The sequence below is a fragment of the Mus musculus genome, chromosome 12 (genome assembly GCF_000001635.26).
Source record: "Mus musculus strain C57BL/6J chromosome 12, GRCm38.p6 C57BL/6J".
In the NCBI taxonomy this organism is placed as follows: Eukaryota; Metazoa; Chordata; class Mammalia; order Rodentia; family Muridae; genus Mus; species Mus musculus.
In genome coordinates, this window is record NC_000078.6 from 111,829,822 (window position 1) to 111,851,549 (window position 21,728).

Sequence of the window (21,728 nt, forward strand, 5' to 3'; positions counted from 1 at the left end):
TACAGCACTGCTCAGACCCTGGGTTCAGTTATCAGTTCAGGAGAGGGACTGGGTTACAAAACTACCAAAGCACTACAAGAACAGCAACAACACAAAAGCAACCAAGCAGTAGGGTTACGATGGGCACTACTGCACTAAGCTCTGGAGAATTCCAGATCTGGGAACTATGTGGGGTGGCTTAATACTTGCCAAAGTTCACCATGAGCCCTGATGGTCTCTAAACCTCCACGTGTTTTTCAGTATGTGGCAAAGCCACACAGCTCTAGGGACTTGGGAGCTTGCCCATGTACAAGCAGGCTGCTGGGGCTTGGAGACAGTGTTCTTGTCTACCTAGATGCCAGCAGAACTGAACCCCATGCTGTGAGTGTCTGTGCCTTTTGAACGAGTCAACGAGGCCAGACTTCCAGTGTCTAAGCCCAGTGTGAGTGCTTACCCCCAGCAAGTTTTTGGGCACGTAGCCCTCCCGGTCCCCAAGACGAGCCCACCACCACTCGGTCTCGTTTTCATCTTTGCGCCTCAGGATGGTGATGGCATCCCCTTCATGGAAGGACAGCTCATCGCTGTTCTGGGCCTCGTAGTCCCACAAAGCATACACGGTGCCTTTGTTCATCACTCCCAGCTTCTCTTGTACCCCTGGGACCAGAAAGGGATACAGGTTTTAGCAGAGGGTGGCCAGCGGAGATCGAGGTAAAACAAAACTTAATCAAGAACCACCTTTAGGGAACCATCAGACCTTATCTGAGTAGCAGCACAGCAGCTGCACGTGGTGCTTTGCGCCTTACAGCCTATGTGACTGCAGCCTCCTTCCCTCGTGGGCTGGGTCTGCCCGGCCTGTGTGCCTGTCCAGCTGCTGCTGCTTCCTTTTTTTTGTTGTTTTTGGTTTTTCGAGACAGGGTTTCTCTGTGTAGCCCTGGCTGTTCTGGAACTTACTTTGTAGACCAGGCTGGCCTCAAACTCAGAAATCCACCTGCCTCTGCCTCCCAAGTGCTGGGATTAAAGGCGTGCGCCACCACTGCCCAGCTCCTGTCCACCTTCTTTAATGCCCAAGAACTTTGTTGCCTGCCATTGTTGTGGGAGTTCAGTACAGACTGGAGTTTGGCTGTCATCACTTGTACCATCGGGCCAAACACAGTAATTTCTCAAGTTGTCTGTTGTACAGGGGGCATGGTTGAGCTCCCTGATCTGACACCGGCTACAGCAACTTAATCAGGGCATGTCCTTTACTCACCGGATGACCCCAAGCAGCTCACAGGAGCAGCCCTGCTTCAGCTCACGTAGCTAGCTAGCAGTAAGTGTGTAGACCAGTGCTGCCTGGCTCCCCACTCCTGTGACCCCAGGGCACCAAACAAAGCATCGCCCTCTTAGCAACTGGAACAGAATCCCAAGGAGAGTTCTTTCCATTAAGGCAGAGTCTCACCATGTAGGCCAGGTTGGCCTGCAGTTTCCTAAGCTTCCCACGTTCTGTGGGTCTGTACCACCCAGATACAAATGGGACTTTCAGATGTTCTGAGGGTGAGTATAAAGGCAGTGAGCACGTACATATGATCCACTCACTGAGCCAGACTCTAGCCAGCATACAGGACACAGTGCTGATGAGCCAGGGGCAACAGCCGAGGCACACTGAGCCTCTGTACATACCATACAGAAACTGGGAACACTGGATGTATCCCTCTTCCATCTCTTCACACTTGTCTGCAGCAGTCTCAATGTCACTGATGGTGGAGGCAAAGATAGCGGCTCCACTTTCCACCAGCTGCTTGCAGAGGTGGACACTGTTGCAAGAGGCAGCACAATGCAGTGGTGTCCTAGAACCAGAGGGGGAAATGTATAGTCAGAAACCACCCAGGGCTACCTGGCTCCTATATGACACAAACCTCCAAGAATTCTCAAGTATCCTAGCTTTGTGCCAAATTTGTAGGTATTTTGTTAATTTCATGTGTATGAATGTTTTGCATGCATGCATGCATGTACGTGCATTCGTGTGCAACGGCCAGAAGGAGGGTGTGTGTGTTTTTGTGTGTGTGTTATGAGATTTTGGGTTTTTCCATTAATTTATTTACTTTACATCCTAATATCAGTCCTCCCTCTCCTCCCAGTCCCCTGCTTACACAGCTCCTCCCCGCATCCCCTTTTCTTTTGAGAAGGGGGAGCCTCTCCACCCGGGTATCACCCCACCTTGGCACATCAAGTCACTGATAGGTATTTTTCATTTTCTATAGGATGCACGTATTTCATATAGAATGTTTGAAAACAGGAAGAGCAAACAATTGCAGTGCTACTAAGGCTTATGAGGACCACAGACAGCTCTAACACGAGAGAAAAAGCAAGGAGCAGCAGGATGCTGCAGAAGGCTTCTGGGAATGAACGAGGAGTGTGCTTCCTCTATGAGACTCAATTTTCTGGAGCTTGAATCACCTCTTCCTTCATAAGGCAAGGAATGAGCCTCTGGGCCTTCCCATCCCCACACCCATGGCTTCTCACCATCCGTCACTGTCTGCAGCATTCACATTGACACCAAAGTCCAGCAGAAACTTCACGATATGGTGGTGGCCAGCACAGACAGCATTGTGTAGGGGGGTGATCCCTTCGTCATTGGGTTTGCTAGGGTCCTCCACCTAGGACACAGAGCATGTGAAAGCCAGCCCTTCACACTCCCAGCAGCACACACAGAAGGGAGGATGGCTCACCTCATAGATGATCCTCTGCACTAGATCAAACTCTCCTTCGAGAGAAGCGTCCAGAAGCAGGGCTAGGGGGTTGAAGCGCACTCTCAGCCCGTGCCCTGTCCGTTCAGAGTTAGGCTTCTTCAGGTTGGTGCGTTTGCTCTGTAGGGAGGTGGAAGCAGTTCAGCATCAGGTGACCTACCCAAGTCAAAGACCAACCCAAGCCCCTGCTGTGGGAAGGGGTGGCAGGAACTACGGTAGTTCTCCAGTAGCAGCTCTGGTGGCTGCCTTAGCAGGGCCTGGCTATCAGTTGAGAGCAGTGGCTGCCTGAGGCTGCCAGCTATTCCTGGGGAGATTTGTGGGAGGGAGCATGGTGACAGCCGCACTGCTGAGCCAGATGTCTCCCCCAAGCGGGTCAGCCATCCCTACTGCCATGCCCGTGGTGGTGGCTCAGAGACCCCGCTAAGAAAGCATTGTATGTATTCCCAGAGATGGTCCAAGCCCTCTCTGCAGTGTCAACAGGGGCTCCCTCAGGGAGGCTCACTGCTTTCCTCTCTGTCATTCGGTGTCAGTGGCATCTAGCTTACCAAGGTACCATGTGCTATGCATCTAATTCTGGCTTTGGTCTAGCAAGGATACCCACCGCGGATGCTGCTGGAGGATGGATGACGGGGGAAAGAGGTGCTGGAGGGACTTGATCCTCCTCTGAAGGAGCCTCAGCCACAGGACTTGGGATCTGTTCTGTGGAGGGTACTGGGGCCACATTGTTGTTATTGTCTTCAGTGGGCTCAGCAGTTTGATGAGTTGTTTGGGGACAAATGAGCTCCTCTGGCTCAGGGGAAGGTAACTCATTATCATTGGCATCTGAGGAAGGGGCAAGCTCCTCAGGAAGTGGGGCCGTGGGCCGGGGAGGGAAAGGCTCGTCCAAGTTGCCATTGGCATTGGTGTTTCCGTTGTCCATGTCAGCTAAGGTGCCCACAAAGTCCTGGGAAGGGCTGGGCTGGTAGAAAGGGGTACCCTCCATTCCACCAGCCAAGGTGTTGAAACGTTGGTAAAGCAACTTTTGAATGTTGGGCCCTCCAGGGCCCTCTGGCTCTGTGATAGAGCTGCGCTTCTTCAGGGGTCGGGGTGCATTGGCCAGCTTCCTGCGGAGAGCTTCCAGGTCTGCATCACTCTGATAACGGAGTGGGGAGTGTACGATGGGTGTGAGTTTGGTGGGACTGAGCGGCCGTGGCAGGCTTTCCACTGTGCTGCCTTCTCCAGGTACACTGGGGCCTTCCTGCTCTGGCTCTTTCTCAGCAGAGTCTGAAGGTGGCTGAGGCTGTGCCGTGCCTGTGCCCAGTGACCCATGAAGAAACGGTAAGGGTGATGGCGATGCTGACCCTGACGGCAGGACAGGCTTACCGTACACTGAGGAGAAACAGGACAGAACAATGTCACCCTGGCTGCTGGGACATGAGCTCCTCCCTGGCACTCACTTGGTGACACGGAAGCTACTACTGCTGGTAGGTTCCCGTTCCTGAATCCTCAGCGAACTTTTAACTGGATTGTAGCTTTGGTTCCAAAACGGGGCTCTCTCAAAAGAAAAGGTTGTTGACCCGAGTTTTCCCACTCTGGTACAAGTCTGTTGTTTTCTGGTCAAGGAAAATGCCAATTCCACTACATTCATGCCTGGGACTGACTCAGGCAACATGGAGAGAGATACTTACCTCTTTGGAACAGAACGCATTTGATCTGTGGCCCCAAAGCTTCTCCCAGGGTCAGAACCATTCCCACAGACCATACTACTTGGGAGGCCCTTGTCGGTAAACACACCCGGGAAATGAATTACAAGTTGGATGCTGCAGCCTTGAACCGGCCCACAGAACCCTCCAGCTAGAATGGGAATCTCTCTGTCCTCATGAGGGCCACAGAGCTGTACTCTATCTTCTCATTTGCCTTGCTAGAAGGTCCCCGTTCAATCACCCACTCCATCCAGGATGTCCTCCTGGCAGCTCCTACTGCCCATGCCCAGGAGGCTTACTTAGCAGGCCCACCCCCAATCACTGGATAACTAATGGCACAAGTTGCCCTGAAACAGGAGGAAAATGGAAATTCCAGAAGTCTTATCCCTCTGGGTGACAGATTTGCTACTGAGTGATATGCGGACACCCAGCAAGAAGTCAGGGTGTGACTTACCTGCAAAACTATTCTGCATTTTGTCTTTTTTTTTTTTTCATTCCAAACTGATACCCTATATTTTAGGTAAGAATTATGTTTTATCCTAAGTAACATGCAATGGATCTTCCATTTCGGACAGAGTATATAGCCAGCATACCTGCTTTAACTGACTTATTTAAGGTGCCATGCGCTGGTGGCTGGTAGTTCTTAGGTGGTGTGGCTTGCTGGAGGTACATGGAGTATATAGAACTTGAATTTACTGTCTGAGGTCCTTTCCTGGGAGATTGTGGCCTTGACCCTTTATCAGCCAGAAAAGGCCTAATGGCCACTGTGAGTGGAAGCTCAGGTTTTCCATCTCCAGTTGGAAAGGCAGGTGGCCCCGCTGGCGGGTATGTGGGACTTGGTGGCACTGAGATCCTCTGCTGAATCTGCTGTGAGGAGCCAGGCTGGGGAGCGTTGCTTGCTGGGGGCAGCGGGGCAGGTTTCTGCCGACTCGGTGGGCCTGCACCAGGTCTGGGCAAGCTTCCTTCTTTCCTCCTCTCCAGAGAGCTTGTTGATCCCGGGCCCAAGGGCCCAGAACTTGGATATGTCCCATAACTTGGGGGCAGTGGCTTGCCCACACCAGGTATGGGAGGTGGCCCTTTGCCAATCTCGATGCCCTAAATTTAGGAGTTAAGAAGAAAACAGTAAGTTACTCTATGGAAAGTTAAATATACTTCTTTCCATTTCTAACAGTACACAGTACAATTTGTAAGCCATTAAAGGACATAGGACACATTATTGGGCTCATTGTCTAAACTTGAGCATGCTCAGGCACCTAAGGGCCAGTGGCTTTCTAGGACTCAGGGTATAAAGTGGACACCAACAGGACTAATTTGCCTTCATAGCTCACACCCTTGAGCTGAAGATCAGAACATAAGGGAAACTCCCTGGGGCTCTGTGATTGTGATTAAAGCCTGATGACCCACCAGCTTTTCTGTAGCTCCCAGTGCTGACAAAGGCAAAGGCTGGCTTGAGATGGCACCTTGCTTTAGGGTCCCCTCCATGCCTGAGTCCTTCCAGTCTCCAGTCATCTGAGTTGACTTCACTGAAGCAGAATTCTGCTTTAATGGTGGCCAGTTTCCATCATTAGCTTGAAAGTAGCATAGAATTTAAATAAAAACAAAACATCTTGAAATTAGTTGAAGCGGGGACTTCCCACACCTGCATGCTGATTAATCTGCTCAGAAGCCCACAGACCTTGCTTGAAGCCCACTGTGGCCAGCACTCACCAACACGGCAAGGCTCTGCTGTGCAGCACGGGCTGCAACCCAGTGTGATAGCCACAGCACAGAACACAGCAAGCACTAACCCACCTGGCACCACTTACAATCAACCACATACAGCCATAGGAAAAGACTTATCATTTGAATCCATAATAGATTTGATTTGTATGATTTCCATTATTAAAATTTCTCCTTCAGTGTGAGGAGTTCTTTTTCTGTAAGACAGTCTGTGACCGAGCACAGAGGCCAGGCCCAGTTCTTTCTGAGTGGGTAGTAGCAGAAGCAGCAGCTCACATTTTGTTGCAATGATTAGGAAGCCAATCATCACCTGCACATTTCCAGGAAGCCCACAGAAAGGTGTTTATCATAGACCATTTTCCAAACTGAAAAGGAGTCCACACAAGCGACCTGAAACTGTGGGTCAGCCATATGCCCTGCTTAGGCTGCCTCTGCTCCTCTGACAGGCACAGGTGTGGGCTGCCAAACTTGCAGTCTCAAGGCAGCTAGGAGTGAGCAGGAGTCGCAGGTGGGGAGACCTGGGCAGCAGAGCAAATCTCATCTGTCAGAACTGCTCCAGTCATACGTGTAAACTGCTCCAGAATATTCCACCAGAACTTTGGGACCAGTGGCATGAATGAGGGACAAGCTGCCCTGATGCTCCAGCTACTCTGCGACATTCACTGATTAGAGTGCGAGGCCAGTACTGGCGGGAGGGACGTTTCAGAGGCTAACACAAACTATCAATCTGCCTCAGTCTGTCAGCATCCTCTGACAAGCGTGTGAGCTTTCCCTCCCTTCTGGGTGAGTGACTGGGAGTATTATGGGCTATATGAAACTCACCAGAGGCACCCAGGGGAAACTCAGCATACTGGGACGGCAAGGCCAACTGGAGATTCATGGCATGAGCAGGTAGGCTGGATGACCGTGTAGGGGCCATAGCCCCAATTCCACAACTGGGCTGGAAGGGGCAGGTGTATCAGCCCATATTGCTTTCAAGCGCAGGGGTAATTAACAGTCCTTTGTCAGTTTGGAAAAACAAATGATTGCCGATTCAGTCTGTTATAGATCAACTAAGGCTGTTAGGTGACATACAGTTTGCAAGTGGGCTTGCAGAGTGCTCCGAGGAGCCACAATGAGGCCTGACGTCCAGGTCTGACACTGTCCATGTGCTGGTCCCTCTGCCTCTACTGTAGCCATCTAGGTAACAGAACCAGGAGAGCCAGCATGGATCATAGTAACCCTGAGGACAGTTTCTCATCCTAGCTCTACAGCTCGTGTTCATACAGAAACATGCTATGAGCTGCTTTCGGGGGAGGGGAGGGGAGAGGAGAGGAAGGAAGGTGGGCAAAGGCAAAGGCATCTTCTGGCAACCTTATGAGGCTGCACAGCACTTAGGTAGAGACTGGGAAATAGGTGGCATTCAGCTTGGAAGTTTGTGTTGGTGTTGTTTGATTTTTCAGTTTCTCTGTGTAGCCATGGCTGTCCTGGAACTAGCTCTGTAGACCAGGCTGGCTTTGAACTCAGAGGCCTGCCTCTGCCTTGCTGCCAGCTTGGAAGTTTTAACAACTGATTCAACAGAGCAGGAGGTAGCTATGCTAATATCTTGCCACTAACCATTTCCAGGGAAGAGGGAGTCACCCTCAGCAGTGAGTGCTGCAGTGATGGATCAAGCTCAGCACAGAGCCTCCCTGACTGAGACATGGTCAGAAAGAGTGGGCTCTGGCCTATGAGGGAAGCCCCCTTTACTGGAGTCAGATGGCAGAAGTAGCTGTGCACAGTAGGTGCCAAGCAGCAGACAACAGCAACAGCCTGGCTTGGTGGTGCACGCCTTTATCCCAGCAGAACAGAGGCAGGGGGATCTTTGTGAGCTCAAGAGCAGCCTGGTCGACATAGTGAGTTCCAGAACAGCCAAGGCCACACAATGAGACCTTGACTCAAAAATAAAACTATTTCCTACGCCAGAAAAAGGCAGTAGCACAAAAGATTACCACAAACTTGTCACTAACCTGACGGGGGAACACAAAACATGAGCTTTATGTCTGGAGAATAATATAGTTACAAATTGAATATACCAGGACACAGATTTATGTTTCTGTGTATACAGGCCAACCCTAGTCTTTGTAAGGAAACCCCAATATTTTAAGAGTCTCTGGTAGCCTAGGCTGGCCCTGAACTTGTGTCCATCTTCCTCTCTCTGAGTCCTGACTACTGGGATCACAGGTGCATGTCATCATACCTGGCATTCCTGAATTCTGAACCTATCAGTTTAGAAAGAGTCCTCCTCTCTCCATGAGAGCCCTGTGCCTGCATGGAACCCATGCAGTAAGTACTCAGAGCATGAGAGCCCTATGCCTGCATGGAATCCATGCAGTGAGTACTCAGAGCACAGTGCTACCCTGCAAAGACCAAAGGAGGGGTCTGCTCCCCTGCTCTCCTTGCCTTGATCCCTGGTGCTGGAGATTCGGCCCATGGCTTCGCAGCCACCCCATGATCCAACCCAAGCTTGTGGATTTTCTGACTGGCTGTATGCACCACTGTAATGTGTCATTTGTGATTTGTAAAGCACAGTGGAGACCTTCTTGTTTTGGGGTCACTGTTATCACATCTGGGGAAGAGAGCCTGGGTTTACCATAGGGGCGGGGCCGCTGCCTAAGCTCCTCCTGTGCTCCAGGAGAGGCTGGGGCAACTCACCAGATTTGGATCTTCCATGGGCAGCACTTGAGGCGATGGTGAGAGACTGGGGCTTCACAGGGTCCCCTGGGAGAGGAAACCCCCCAGTACTGGGAACCTGGATATAAGGACCCACAGCAGCGACCCGGCCAGATGTGCTCAGGGGTGACTGTGGTGACGATGTGCCATTCACACGGTTCAGCTGCAATGAGGATGAAACCAGAGTCAAGATTACGTTCAGAGGGAGACTGTCAGGCTAGGAAAGAGGAAAACCACTCAGCTTGTAACCTGAGGGGCCCTCGCCCTGAAAGCCAGCATGGAGAAGGGGAGTGAGCCTTCAGGGAGTCTGATCTACACTTAACGCTGCCTTCTAAAGAGCTGGCAGGATGTTAGCATAAGTCCTGTAACCTGAGGACTGTCTCCCTTCACTCAGGGACCCATAAGGATGCAGGGAGTGCTCAGGTGACACTCCAGTATGGCAGGGACTCTTCATCTCTGAGAGCAGTTCTGCTTTTGTAAGAAAGGGTACAACTAAGCAGAAGCACCTACTATGTGATGCTGACCAAGATCAAAGGCGAGACAGCCGGAGTCTAACTAGAGGGCCACGGACTCCTTATGGCTCCTGGTTAGGAAGGTTCTAAACTAGGGAAACATGGATTTCTAACTGTGCACACGATTCCACGGGCTGCAAAAGGTTCAAGACCTTCGCAAATGCTCAAAGTACCTAGATCTTCCAGGAGAGCCACAGCTCTGCAGAAACACCCTCTTTTTCAAGATCCCTATAACACTGTAGCACATCTAGTAGCTATTTGTGATCTTTCATTTTTAAAATTGTGTGTGTGGATGCATGCACATCACAGCACACATGTAGAGGTCAGGGACAACTTACTGTAGGAATTGGTTGAGTCCATTGCACTATGTGGGTTTGAACTTGTGTTGTCAGGCTTGGTAACAAGTCCTGTGAGAGTTTGGGTTTTCTCCCCTTTATTTGGGTTTTGGGGTGGTGGTGTAATTTTAAACATCTTAGCTAAGCCAGGGTACACAAATATGCGCTCAAACAGTAATTTAGATGTTGCCAGGAAGGTCTTTTTAAGAGAAGATCAACATTTAATTGACTCTAAGATGAGTGGGTCTCGCTCAACCAGGGCAATGCCTTGAGAAAAACTGAGGTCATCCAGAGAGGGGACTGGAGCAGCCAGCCTTGATCAGCAGGTAGCCAGGCTGGAGAGCTGCCTTAGCAGTAACGAGCACTGGCTGCTCTGCTAGGACCTTGATTTGATTCCCAGGACCCATGTTTAGTTCCAGAGAATCCGACACCCTCTTCTGGCCTCTGTGGGCACTGTGTGCAAATGGTGCACAAATGTACATAAAATAAAAGTCTAAGGAAGAAAGAACCCACATATGCAATCCCTGAAGGAATCTTTCTCTTCCTCTTTATCTCCCTCCTTTCTCCTCCTCTCTGGATAACTCTCCCCACTACTCAATATAAACAAACACAGGGAATCTTGCCTCTCATGGCCTCCATGTTGTTAATCTTGAGAGAAAAACATTATCTGAATCTGTAGTTACTAAATTACTGACCTTTGAACTCAGGTTTAACACACAAGGTAGCTCTACGAGAAACACTGTTACAGCATAGTTCCTGTTTGCCCCTTCCTTCAAATCCACTCAAGGTATGAGGCCCACCTGCCTCCTCAGAGCATCATTCAGACACCTCTGTCCCGACTGTCTCAGTGTGTCCATGGAGACACCTGGCAGGTGGGCACCTGTCCTGTTCTCTAATACGAGGGCAGAATGGATGGCTCTTCACTCAGCCCTAGGTGCCCATGAGGTGTGAGGGTTGCATGTAGCATCCAGGTCGACACAGGGCATAGTGCTTACTCTCACTCACACTGAGAGGCAGCAAGACTCAGAGGGTGAAGGACAGGCAGACTCTGGACCACGGTACACCATTAGATGTTAGAAGAATGTGGCAGTGATCTGATAAATCACCATGTTGTTTTTTTTTTAAAAAGGTACAGACTTTTTGCTTAACACACTTGCCACAATCCCATTTCCATTTAATCTCCCACACACCTCTACACCTTTGTGTCTGAATTAAGCAGAGGACTAGAACCATTAGCAGCTGTCAGTCCTGGAGAACAGGGGGAAGACTACCATATTCCCCTGTGAATATTCCTGTACTAGTTCAGCTTTTCCTCAAACCATTTACTACCTTTGAAATTTAGAATAGCAAATATTTTTTAAAATGTAACTCTATATAGCATTTTGTTCAAGATTGTTGGTGAGACATGATTTCCCTACATAGCCTAGACTGGCCTCTAATTTACAAATTTCCTGCCTCCACCTCCTAGGAATGCAGCAGGTCCCCACGTGCCTGGATCTTCTTGCCATACAGGCGCTCCCGCAGCTCACTGATCCGCTTATCCATCATGGCCACTTCCATGTTGCGCTTGTTCAAGAGCTCCTTCTGCTGCTGGAGCTTGGAATTCTGCTCCTGATTAAGCTGGTTACGAATCTGCAAAGCAGAAGATATAAATTAACAGTTGCGTTAACTACAACTGTTAGGTGTCCAGTAGGTGAATCAATAAGTGTTGTGTCTCTTTAGGGCCAGTCTGCCCTGGCCACAGCGTGGTGGCCACTCATACAGCTGCAAGGAATTCACACTACATAAATCCAAACAACAAAGACATTTTAAAAAGTGTAATCTCCACAAAATAGACCGGGACATTCCAGAAAGCCCCTGGTCAGGAGCTTTCAGGAACTTCATGTGGAGATGCACACCTTTAATCCCAGCAGTCTGGAAGCAGAGGCAAGTGGCTATCTGTGAGTTCCAAGCTACCCAAGCTACACAGTGAGATACTGTCTCCCAATTAAAAAAAATTAATAAAATAAAAAGAGTTCCTGGTAGATAATTTGTTTGTTTTTCAAAACTTAGCAGCAGACTTGAGAACTACCAGCAAGAGGCACGTGATAAAATGGCTGATGCTGAAGAGTCTCTGAGATCAATGGAAACACCAAGCTACACTGATAATGAACAAGCGGGGGAAGGTAGCTCATGCCTGCAATCCTAACACTAGGGAGATGGAAGCAAGAGGATGTGGAATTTCAGGCTAGCCTTGGCTACATGCACACTAAGTTCAGGGCCTACACGGAACATATGAAATCCACTCGCAATAAACAAACCAATCCACCTTTACAGTCTGTAACCATTTCTGAATGTATTTGATTGATTTTGTTATATAAGGAACAGGCCAGTGGTGGAACACACCTTTAATTCTAGCACTCGGGAGGAAGAGGCAGGTGGATCTCTATGAGTTAAAGTCCAGCCTGGTCTACAGAGAGAGTTCCAGGACAGCCAGGGAACACATAGAAACCCCATCTCAAAAAACAAACAACCCACCCCACCTTTATTAGGGTTATAGAATAATAGGGTCAGCAAGGAACAGCTTACATGACAACCTCAGATCTCCTAACAGTATTTTCTGTTTCTTGTTGGGCTGTTCTGACTTAGTCTAGCTTATCTGATAGGCAGTTGTGGATGTAAGAGAAGAGAAAATGACACTTTTTTTAATGTCTACTTTGGTGAATACTTAATTCTAAGTTTTGATTCCTGGCAAAGTAATCTAGAAGCACAAAACTCTGCACCTTTTAATATTTATTGTGTTTTTCAAGAACAAGACCCCCCCCCTTACCCTCCAGTTGTTACAGAAAACATAATTTATGGATAGAATGTTTCCCATGATTTTAATAAGTGGAGCACTTTCTAATGGAAAAACTATATTTATATTAGTTAAAAGGTCAAATTCTTAGCAGGGCATGGTATCACAGGCCTTTAGTCCCAGCAGAGGCAGAAGGCAGAGGCAGGCACATCTCTGAGTTCGATGCCAGCCTGGTCTACAGGTTGAGTTCCACGACAGCCAGGCATACACAGAGAGACTCCGTGTTAAAAACAAACAAAAAGAAGGAAAGAAGGGAGGGAGGGAGGGAGAGAAGAAGGGAGGGGGAAGGGCAAAAGGGAGGAGGGAGGAAGAAAGTGACAAAAAGGGTCAAATTCTCACTTCCAGGGAGAGAAGGAAAGAGAAGGGAGTAGAGGGAAGACAGAAGTGTGGCTTTGTGTTTGAATGTCTGCAGGGCTGCCCACGTGAGCAGGCACAGCACAGGCAGCCAGGACAGAGGCAGCTTGTTTGCCTAAGGTCATGCTCTTCCAGCCCAGCTGAGTTTTTATGGGACATCACCAGGACAAACATCTTTAACCACTCATCCTCTTCAAAGCACAAGCAAGCCAAGGGCCAACAGCACTCTGAGTCCTGGGAGCCCCCGCAGCAGCTCAATCAGAACCCAGGAGGCAAACCCCAGCCCCTGAATGAGGAACTTCAACCACGGAGGTAACTGGAGGGTCACAGAGACAACCCTAAATTCCAAATATAGTATTTAAATTGCCGAGCTGTAACTGACATTTTATTATTGTTTTATTTATGTGTAAGTGTGTGTTTATGTAAGTTCATGCCATGTGTATACATGTGTGTGTGCGCGCGCTCGCGTGCTGGGTGAACGGCATGTGCATTATGTACGCATAGTGCCTGCAGAGCAGAAGAGGGCAGCAGTTCCCATGGTGGAGTTACACATGTTTGTGAACCACCATGTAGTGGTAGAAAGTGAACTTGGGTGTTCTGCAAAACCAGGAAGTGCTTAAGAGCTCTGAACATTTCTCCAAGCCTGAGGGATGGAAACGTTGAAGGCTGAAATATGACTGGTTTGTCTCCCTAAGTCAGTCCAAAGCCCTCGCTTGCGCTGAGCAGATAGGAGTGCAACCCTTGGAGGCATTTACATGCACACGAGGTCAGAACTACTATGAAGTTAGGGTCAGCGAGTCTGTTTCCAGGCTCTGAATACCCCTGACATTTTACACAGAAAGTCAGAAGGAGGATATGTGCAGTTAACCACCCCAGACCAGGCTCTTACCTGCAGCTCTTGGTAGAGTCGTTTCAACTCCACTGCTGCTGGCCCTGTCAACCTGCCATTGTATGACTGGAACCCATTCAGTTTTCCTTTCTTTAAATCTTCTAGTTGCTGACTAAGCTGATCAACTCGTAAGATTGCAGTCTGAACTTCCTGTTTCTTCTCCTGGAACATGGCACTGAACCTTTCTATCTCAGCAGCTGTAATGACCAAAACAGAAAACAGGTTATTTAAAGAACATACTCTGCCTTCATTTCTATTCTTACACTCAATTCTGGTACTATTTATGCTAGCCTTGGATTAAAGAGTATGCATAAAATAAAATAATAAAGATACAGTATATGTATAACCCAAAACAGAGTTTTTTCCTCCCAAGAGCTAGGGATGAAGAAACTCTGTTAGGTTTGCTGTGCGGGTGTTCTAGCCTACCTGGCTGCAAAACACCAGCAGGCTTTGACAGCCGTGATGTGACTCCTCACAAGTCAGTGACTATGCTTCCATTAGCTACTGAATAGTCCTTAGGGGCATCCATTTAAAAGCTAGTTTGGTCAAAGCACTTCAGATCCCAGAGAGCAAGATAAAAGCTTTGTTGTGAAGGTCTTACCCATTGCTGTAACATCAAACAGACAAACACAAACAGCCCAGAGTTCACAGACAAGCAAGAGAAGCACCTGTGTGACCTAAGTGACTGGCTGCTGAGATGAGGCTACTGCATAGTCTCTCAAGGGCTGGGATTACAGGCATGTGCCTCCATACCTGGCAGTATGGTCATCTTAATGCATGGATGAAATTTACGTAGTTTAACAAAACCAGACTACTCATTATAGCCCCTGGAGCAACCTCACAAAATCCATCACCCATAACAGAAAGGTCCAGAGCTATTCACAGACAAACCAAATGCCATACATATGCAAAAATCACCATAATTTATCAAAATTTTAAGTTTAAGGAGAAAGAATTATGAACTTCCTGATTAAGCAATACACGTAATATACATTCATCAAATTATTACTGTGCCCTATAAAAAACCATAATTAAGTTTATATTTTAAAAAATCCAGGAAATTGAATTCAAATAATACCATCCTAGAACACACCCTCACTCAGACTTGACTAGCTTTTCCAGAGAAGAATATATAATTAAAAACCCCAGTTAACCCAGCGAGCTCTTTGCTGCAGGTGAGAGTTAAGGGTTAGAAACGTGCAGTGCCATTTGGGATTGTGACCGGGACTGCCCTGACTTGGCCCGGGTGTGGGCCCAGGCCCGCATGCAGCACATACACAGATTGCCATTCATGATCTTGCTGTAGTCAACTTGTCCTCTCATGGCCCGGATCTTCTTCAGCTTGTTTTCCTGGGCTTCAACTCGCTCTTTCAGTTTCTGAAGCTTTTCATTTTCAGAAACGGACTGCTGCTGGCGGCGCTCCTGTTGCTTTAGAAAATGTAAACGCTGTTCCTATAAAGAATGAAAACCATAAGCTTTGCAGGTAGAAACTTAAGGTTACTTTTATACATGAAACAAACAGACAAACTGAGTGCACCCTATAGCATCACCTACTAAAGAACACTGAAGGAATTCTGCACACGTCAGACCACACAAAACTGACAATACTGGTGTCCATATGTGTGAGACGATGTGAGTTTGGGGATTCTTAAGGCAGATCTGATTACATGCACTCATCTGCACATTCGGCTCATGCCGGGGCCTCTGCTGAAAGGTCACAGCAAGGAACTTCGGTCTGTTCCCGCACTTTCCTCTGCATGCCACAGTATCTGTCAAGTCCCACCAGCCTTGCTCCTGCTGTCTGCCCAGGGCTCCTGATGTTATGAAGTACTTCCAAGGATCCCACACTCAATTTCCTAAATATCAGAGTGTTCCACATGGAAAGAAGATCACTAGATAAACCTCCAATCTCTACCTCAAACTACTAGGCAATCAAGGGACTGTTTGATTTCTTCATAGTTAGTGCCTTTAAATTGTGAAACGTTTTGTAAAGAACAAAACAATCCTACAGGAAAATGCACATAGCGCTCCTCACCAGTTTTTCTCCTGTGTGTAGCCCTGACCATCCTGAAATTCGATCTGTAGATCAAGCTAGCCTTGAACTCACAGAGATCCCTCTGCCTCTGCCTCTCTGCCTCTCTCTCTGCCTCTCTGCCTCTGCCTCTGCTTCTGCCTCTAGAATGCTGGGATTAAAGGCTGGCTGTTCAGGGGCTTTCTTTGAAGTGGATTCATACTGTTTTAAGACAGTATGAATAACCCTTAGGAGGGATGGGTTGTAGCTCTGATTTTTTTCTAGTTGATTATCAAGTATAACTAAACCATGACTTAGAAAAATCCCCAAACTCACTTTCAGGGTTTACCACAAAAGCAGGCTATGGGGTATATAATGGGCCCTAACATGCTCAATGTGGAAAAGCCCCTAGAACGCCCATTTGTTAACTGGCTATCACTGTTCCAGGCCCCGCCAGAGCTTTCGTCAGATTGCCAGTCTCCTATAGGATAGTAAATTCTACTACATGGCAGAGACCACACCCAGGGATCTGTCCACATTCTGTCTGCCATTTGGTTATATCAATCACTCACCATGCTGGAATGGCATGTGTACCAAAGCCCAAAGGCTCTGATGCAACCCCAACATCAAGAAGACTCAGGCACATGTGCCACTACAGAGTGCAGCACATATACGCTGCTCAGCACAGCCCCATCTCACCACCTGGGATGGTAACCTTAACCTAACAGCAAGTTGAATTACACATTGTGAGTCAGGTTTCTTTTGAATGTACCTTGGCAACCAACATTTGCTGCTGGTTTTCAATTTGCTGCTGCTGCCTGGCTGCCATATCTTGAAGTTCTGAGAGGGTAAGTTCAACACGTGGATTCCCAACCTGTAGGAACAAAAGTGCTCATGGGACATCTGTCCTCCTTCTGCAAGGTTACCTTTCTCTAAGTGTCAGCATACATTTTAGATAGGCTCACAAGGAATTAGAAAAATAAAACTTAGTTTTTTTCCTGACAAGAACTTCTCCTATGTGGTGACTACTTTTATTAAAAGTAAATAACAAGTGTAATTTTTTTCTAAATACCATTTTTCTAATGCATAAATTTCAGATACTGTATTTAATAAAAGATGACATGACCATTTGCAGATGTGCATAAATGAAGTTCTGTTCTGAATAGGGATTTAACAGGTGTATTTGAGCAAATGGGGCTGGCAAACAGTTAAAGATAAACAACCAAAAAGTAAATATACTGATGACTCCTCCTCCCCCCACCCTCCCGCAAAAATGCACTGTCACCTGCTCTAGAGAAATGGAAGTAGTAATAGAATCTAAAATGCAAATATTCATTAAAAACCTTCCATGTGGTTCGCCTATTACCTAACAGTATGGTGCATATGGGCTGGACATAGAAAGAAGTGGAGCTGACAACTGGCCGTATACCCTTCCCACATAAGCCGCAGAATGTCCATCAGCAGGTGCTAGGGCACTCCACCTCACAGATGGGAGAGCAAGCAGGAGCAGGCAGCATACAGCAATGCAGGCAGCCCGTGCTCTTAGCCCGTCACATAGAACACAACTCACTAAGCTCTGCCATGTGCAAGACGTATCCTCTCAGTCGTGCTCCATGCACTGTGCACATATCCTTCAAGTCCACACGCTGCGTATGTGAGGACTCTGGGAGAGGAGCCGTGGGAGAGGTAAGGACAGAGCAAAGGAGGCAGCTCATAAAAGCAGCAGAGCGCCATTCTAAAGGCCTGGTGTCTCGCTGACCCTTCCCTTCTAACCCCTCAGATCCTCACTACCCACTTCCTACTTCTACATTTACACACACACACACACACACACACACACACACACACACACACACACACACAGAGAGAGAGAGAGAGAGAGAGAGAGAGAGAGAGAGAGAGAGAGAGAGAGAGAGAGAGAGAGAGGGAGGGAGGATCCCTTTAAGTTCCGGCACTTTTTAACCTCTTACAATTGTTTTCCTAATTTTGGAATTTAATTTTATGTATATGGGTGTTTTGCCTGTATCCCTCAGAGGCAAGAAGAGTTCCAGAGTTGTGAGCAGCCATGTGGGTGCTGGAATTGAAACTGGGTCCTCTGAAAGAAAGGCTCTTAACTGCTGTGCCGTCTTTCCAGTTCCAGCCCACATTCTACCAGCTCTGCCTCTTCCTAAACTCTTAAGATTATCTGAGCGTACACTAAGCTCCGGGAACATAGACTCAGAGTCACATACATATCTGAATATTATTCTTTTATCCAAAGATCCTAACGGAGCAATGTGGAACTAGTCGTCCCCCCCCCCCTTTTTTTTTTTTTTTTCGAGACAGGGCTTCTCTGTGTAGTCCTGGCTGTCCTGGAACTCACTTTGTAGACCAGGCTGGCCTCCAACTCAGAAATCTGCCTGCCTCTGCCTCCCAAGTGCTGGGATTAAAGGAGTGCGCCACCACTGCTAGTCTCTTTTTAAAAAAGAGAGATTTTACATTAATTAATTAATCCTGACACCATGGACAGTCAGGATAATTTAAAAAGGCAGCTCTTTCCTTCTCACATGTAGATGGAAGATGCTTTCCCCAAGCATCTTTGCCCTCAAGCATCTTGCCAATCCTTAAAAATGAGGTTTTTTAAACTGTCAAGTTATAGATACTTCCACTTTAACACAAACAAGTTCTACCAAAAATAAAGTCCCTCCTGTACAGGCTGCTGGAGGAGCAAAACCAGCAGCTTTACTTAGCTGCGCCCTATTGGCCCACACTGCTGATTGCTACAGGGCCATCAACTGCTTTCTGACAGGAGGGAGCTGAGGCCTGCTCTGTGGAGGGAGCTGAGGCCTGCTGTTTTACGTTAGTCACAGGCCCTGGAGGATGAGCTAATCCTGCTGTCTGGCTGCTGGACATCCTGTGACCATCACACTGCCTTCTAAATACGTGGTTTATGTCCGGAGGCCAGTGCTGCTGTGTGGAGAGTTATAATTGGCCCAATGCTGAGAACAAGTGACAACAGAATGCCTGGCTGTAAATATCTATCTATGCCGCCCAGATCAAGGCTCAGGGACATCATGAACAGTGAGCACAGACGGTGAGAGCTGAGGACAGAGGAGTGCCATGGGATCCTGACTCGGGACACGGCATGCCTGCTGAGCTCTTGGCCTCACAGTGGATCTGATTACTTGTACAGGAGCTGCATGGGAGTGGCCGGTCAGCAGCCTGTCAGGGATGGGTACGGGTTCACCAGACTACACAGTCACTACAGTAACTCTTCCGCAAGAGTTACTGACAGTTAATGGTTGCTGAGGCAGAGCCACCGCCCATACTCCTGAAGGACTATTAAGATTCCCTGATAGTCTCACAGATAGGGAGATGGACCAAGTTAGATGTGGGAAGCCACATGTGCCGTTGCAGAGTGGCACTGACTACTGCTGGCCACCACGCATAAGTTTGGACAAACAACCAATGTGTACATATGCAGTAAAGTTTTTTGCAAAGACACTGCCTTGCCCGGGCATGATAATGAGGTTTTGAGAGTATAACCAATCAGATGTGAGACATGCAAATGAGGTATGATAATGAGGCTCTGTGAGGTACAGAGAGAGAGTAGCCAATCAGATGAGGAACATGCAAATGAGGCGTAGTGCATAACCAATCCGGGTGTGAGACACGCCTCTCCTAGGCCTATATAAGCAGCACCAGCTCTGGGCTCAGGGTCTCTTCGCCTCTGCAATCAAGCTCTCCCAATAAACGTGTGCAGAAGGATCCTGTTGCAACGTCGTTACTGCTGGCCAGTCCAGCGCGGGCAAGAGTTAGATAGTAAAGATGGTGAACTTCCTGTGGGTACTGACTATGGACTGGTCGGTCCTGCAAGTTCAAGGTCAGATCTTTACCCCACAGCTATGGACCCATCAGCCTCTCTGTCATGGTTCAAACTCAACAACCCTAATTGAGGAAGGAAGACCTCCTTCAGAGACCCTTAGAACCCTCAGTCCTCCAGGAAAGACTCGGGGGCGGGTGTGTGTGCGTGTGTGTGCGCGCGTGTGCACGTGTGTGTGTGTGTGTGTGTGTGTGTGTGCGCGTGTGTGTGTGTGTGTGTTCACCCCTTACAGCCTTTCTTTCAGCGTGTCTGCTGTCTGCTGTCTGAGATCAGCCGCTACCCCTGCTGCCCCCTGCTGCCCCTGCCGTGGTTGAGAATTTTCTCTTTTAATCTTTACCTGGCAGAGAAGATGAACCCAATCAAGACCCCTAGACAGTAACAGGAACTGTCTCAAAAAAGAGATTTAATCTAAGCTCTCAGTGTAGTGGCCTCTAACTGTCTCCGGAGGCCTCTGATCACTCCTGCTCCCTCCTGCAACCTCTGGCACCAGTCTGATGCAGCTAACTTCACACCCTCTGATGACTGATGCAGCTAACTAACTGCACCACCTCTGGGGACTCTGATGCAGCTAACTATCTGCACCACCTCTGGGGACTCTGATGCAGCTAACTAACTGCACCACCTCTGGGGACTCTGATGCAGCTAACTAACTGCACCACCTCTGGGGACTCTGATGCAGCTAACTGCACCACCTCTGGGGACTCTGATGCAGCTAACTAACTGCACCACCTCTGGGGACTCTGATGCAGCTAACTATCTGCACCACCTCTGGGGACTCTGATGCAGCTAACTAACTGCACCACCTCTGGGGACTCTGATGCAGCTAACTAACTGCACCACCTCTGGGGACTCTGATGCAGCTAACTAACTGCACCACCTCTGGGGACTCTGATGCAGCTAACTAACTGCACCACCTCTGGGGACTCTGATGCAGCTAACTAACTGCACCACCTCTGGGGACTCTGATGCAGCTAACTATCTGCACCATCTCTGGGGACTCTGATGCAGCTAACTGCACCATCTCTGGGGACTCTGATGCAGCTAACTATCTGCACCACCTCTGGGGACTCTGATGCAGCTAACTGCACACCCTCTGGGGACTCTGATGCAGCTAACTAACTGCACCACCTCTGGGGACTCTGATGCAGCTAACTGCACCACCTCTGGGGACTCTGATGCAGCTAACTGCACACCCTCTGGGGACTCTGATGCAGCTAACTGCACCACAGCTTACTTTGGAACCTTGCTCTACTTCTGCTGGATTAAAAACACCACAAGAGGGCATTGGATTCCATTCCATTCCACATGGTTGTGAGCCACCACGTGGTTGCTGGGATTTGAACTCAAGACCTCTGGAAGAGCAGTCAGTGCTCTTAACCACTGAGCCACCTCACCAGCCCTCTGTTGTATTTTTAATACAACTGCTTTTTTGTTTATATTTCTTTCTCTAAAACAACCTGTGAAATCTCAGCAGAAGTTTAAAAGTTACCTTCACTAAACATCTGTGTTAAGTGTCTGCAAAGCTAAAACAAACAACATAGGATTGGTTTAAAAAGAATAAGTTCAGAAATTCTACATTTGACCAGTAATCCCAACAGCCTCTGAGTAATTCTTTTTTTTTTAAAGATTTCTTATTATATGTAAGTACACTGTAGTTACCTTCAGACCCACTAGAAGAGGGTATCAGATCTCATTACAGATGGTTGTGAGCCACCATGTGGTTGCTGGGATTTGAACTCAGGCCCTTCAGAAGAACAGTCGGTGCTCTTAACCACTGAGCCAGCTCTCTAGTCCTGAGTAATTCTTTAAATTGTACATTTTATACATTTTTTTTCTGTATGGATAGTTCACAACAAAAAAGAAACAAAAAGAGGAGCTGAAGAGATGGCTCAGAAATTGTAAACACTTGTTCTTGCAGAAGACCTGGATTTAGTTCCCAACACTCACATGGTGGCTCACAACTGTCTATAACTCTGGGTCCAGAGGATCTGATGCCCTCTTCTGGCCTCCATGAGTACTGACATTCATGCATGCAAAACACTCATTCACATAAAACAAGCAAACAAATATGTAACGAGAGAAAATGTGAGCTAGCCAGTGCCAGGCACGGTGAGGATACCTATAATCCCAGC

General features: G+C 48.1%; 1 protein-coding gene across 4 annotated transcripts in view; it reads right to left on the reverse strand.

The window, feature by feature from the left end:
- Positions 1 to 21,728, reverse strand: part of Ppp1r13b (protein phosphatase 1, regulatory subunit 13B) — a 79,663-nt gene that overhangs the window by 1,365 nt on the left and 56,570 nt on the right. For 2 of the 4 annotated variants that reach the window (XM_006515796.4, XM_006515797.4), the window contains exons 5-17: positions 16,507 to 16,608; positions 15,001 to 15,175; positions 13,724 to 13,920; positions 11,136 to 11,276; positions 8,780 to 8,960; positions 7,181 to 7,285; positions 5,792 to 5,955; positions 4,981 to 5,482; positions 3,307 to 4,073; positions 2,688 to 2,825; positions 2,482 to 2,615; positions 1,639 to 1,805; positions 434 to 633 (exon numbers count right to left, since the gene is read on the reverse strand). In XM_006515796.4, the coding sequence (XP_006515859.1) occupies positions 434 to 633; positions 1,639 to 1,805; positions 2,482 to 2,615; positions 2,688 to 2,825; positions 3,307 to 4,073; positions 4,981 to 5,482; positions 5,792 to 5,955; positions 7,181 to 7,285; positions 8,780 to 8,960; positions 11,136 to 11,276; positions 13,724 to 13,920; positions 15,001 to 15,175; positions 16,507 to 16,608 (2,973 nt within the window). The remainder of the gene's footprint in view (positions 1 to 433; positions 634 to 1,638; positions 1,806 to 2,481; positions 2,616 to 2,687; positions 2,826 to 3,306; positions 4,074 to 4,980; positions 5,483 to 5,791; positions 5,956 to 7,180; positions 7,286 to 8,779; positions 8,961 to 11,135; positions 11,277 to 13,723; positions 13,921 to 15,000; positions 15,176 to 16,506; positions 16,609 to 21,728) is intronic. The other 2 variants (XM_030246683.1, NM_011625.1) reach the window with 1 other exon arrangement.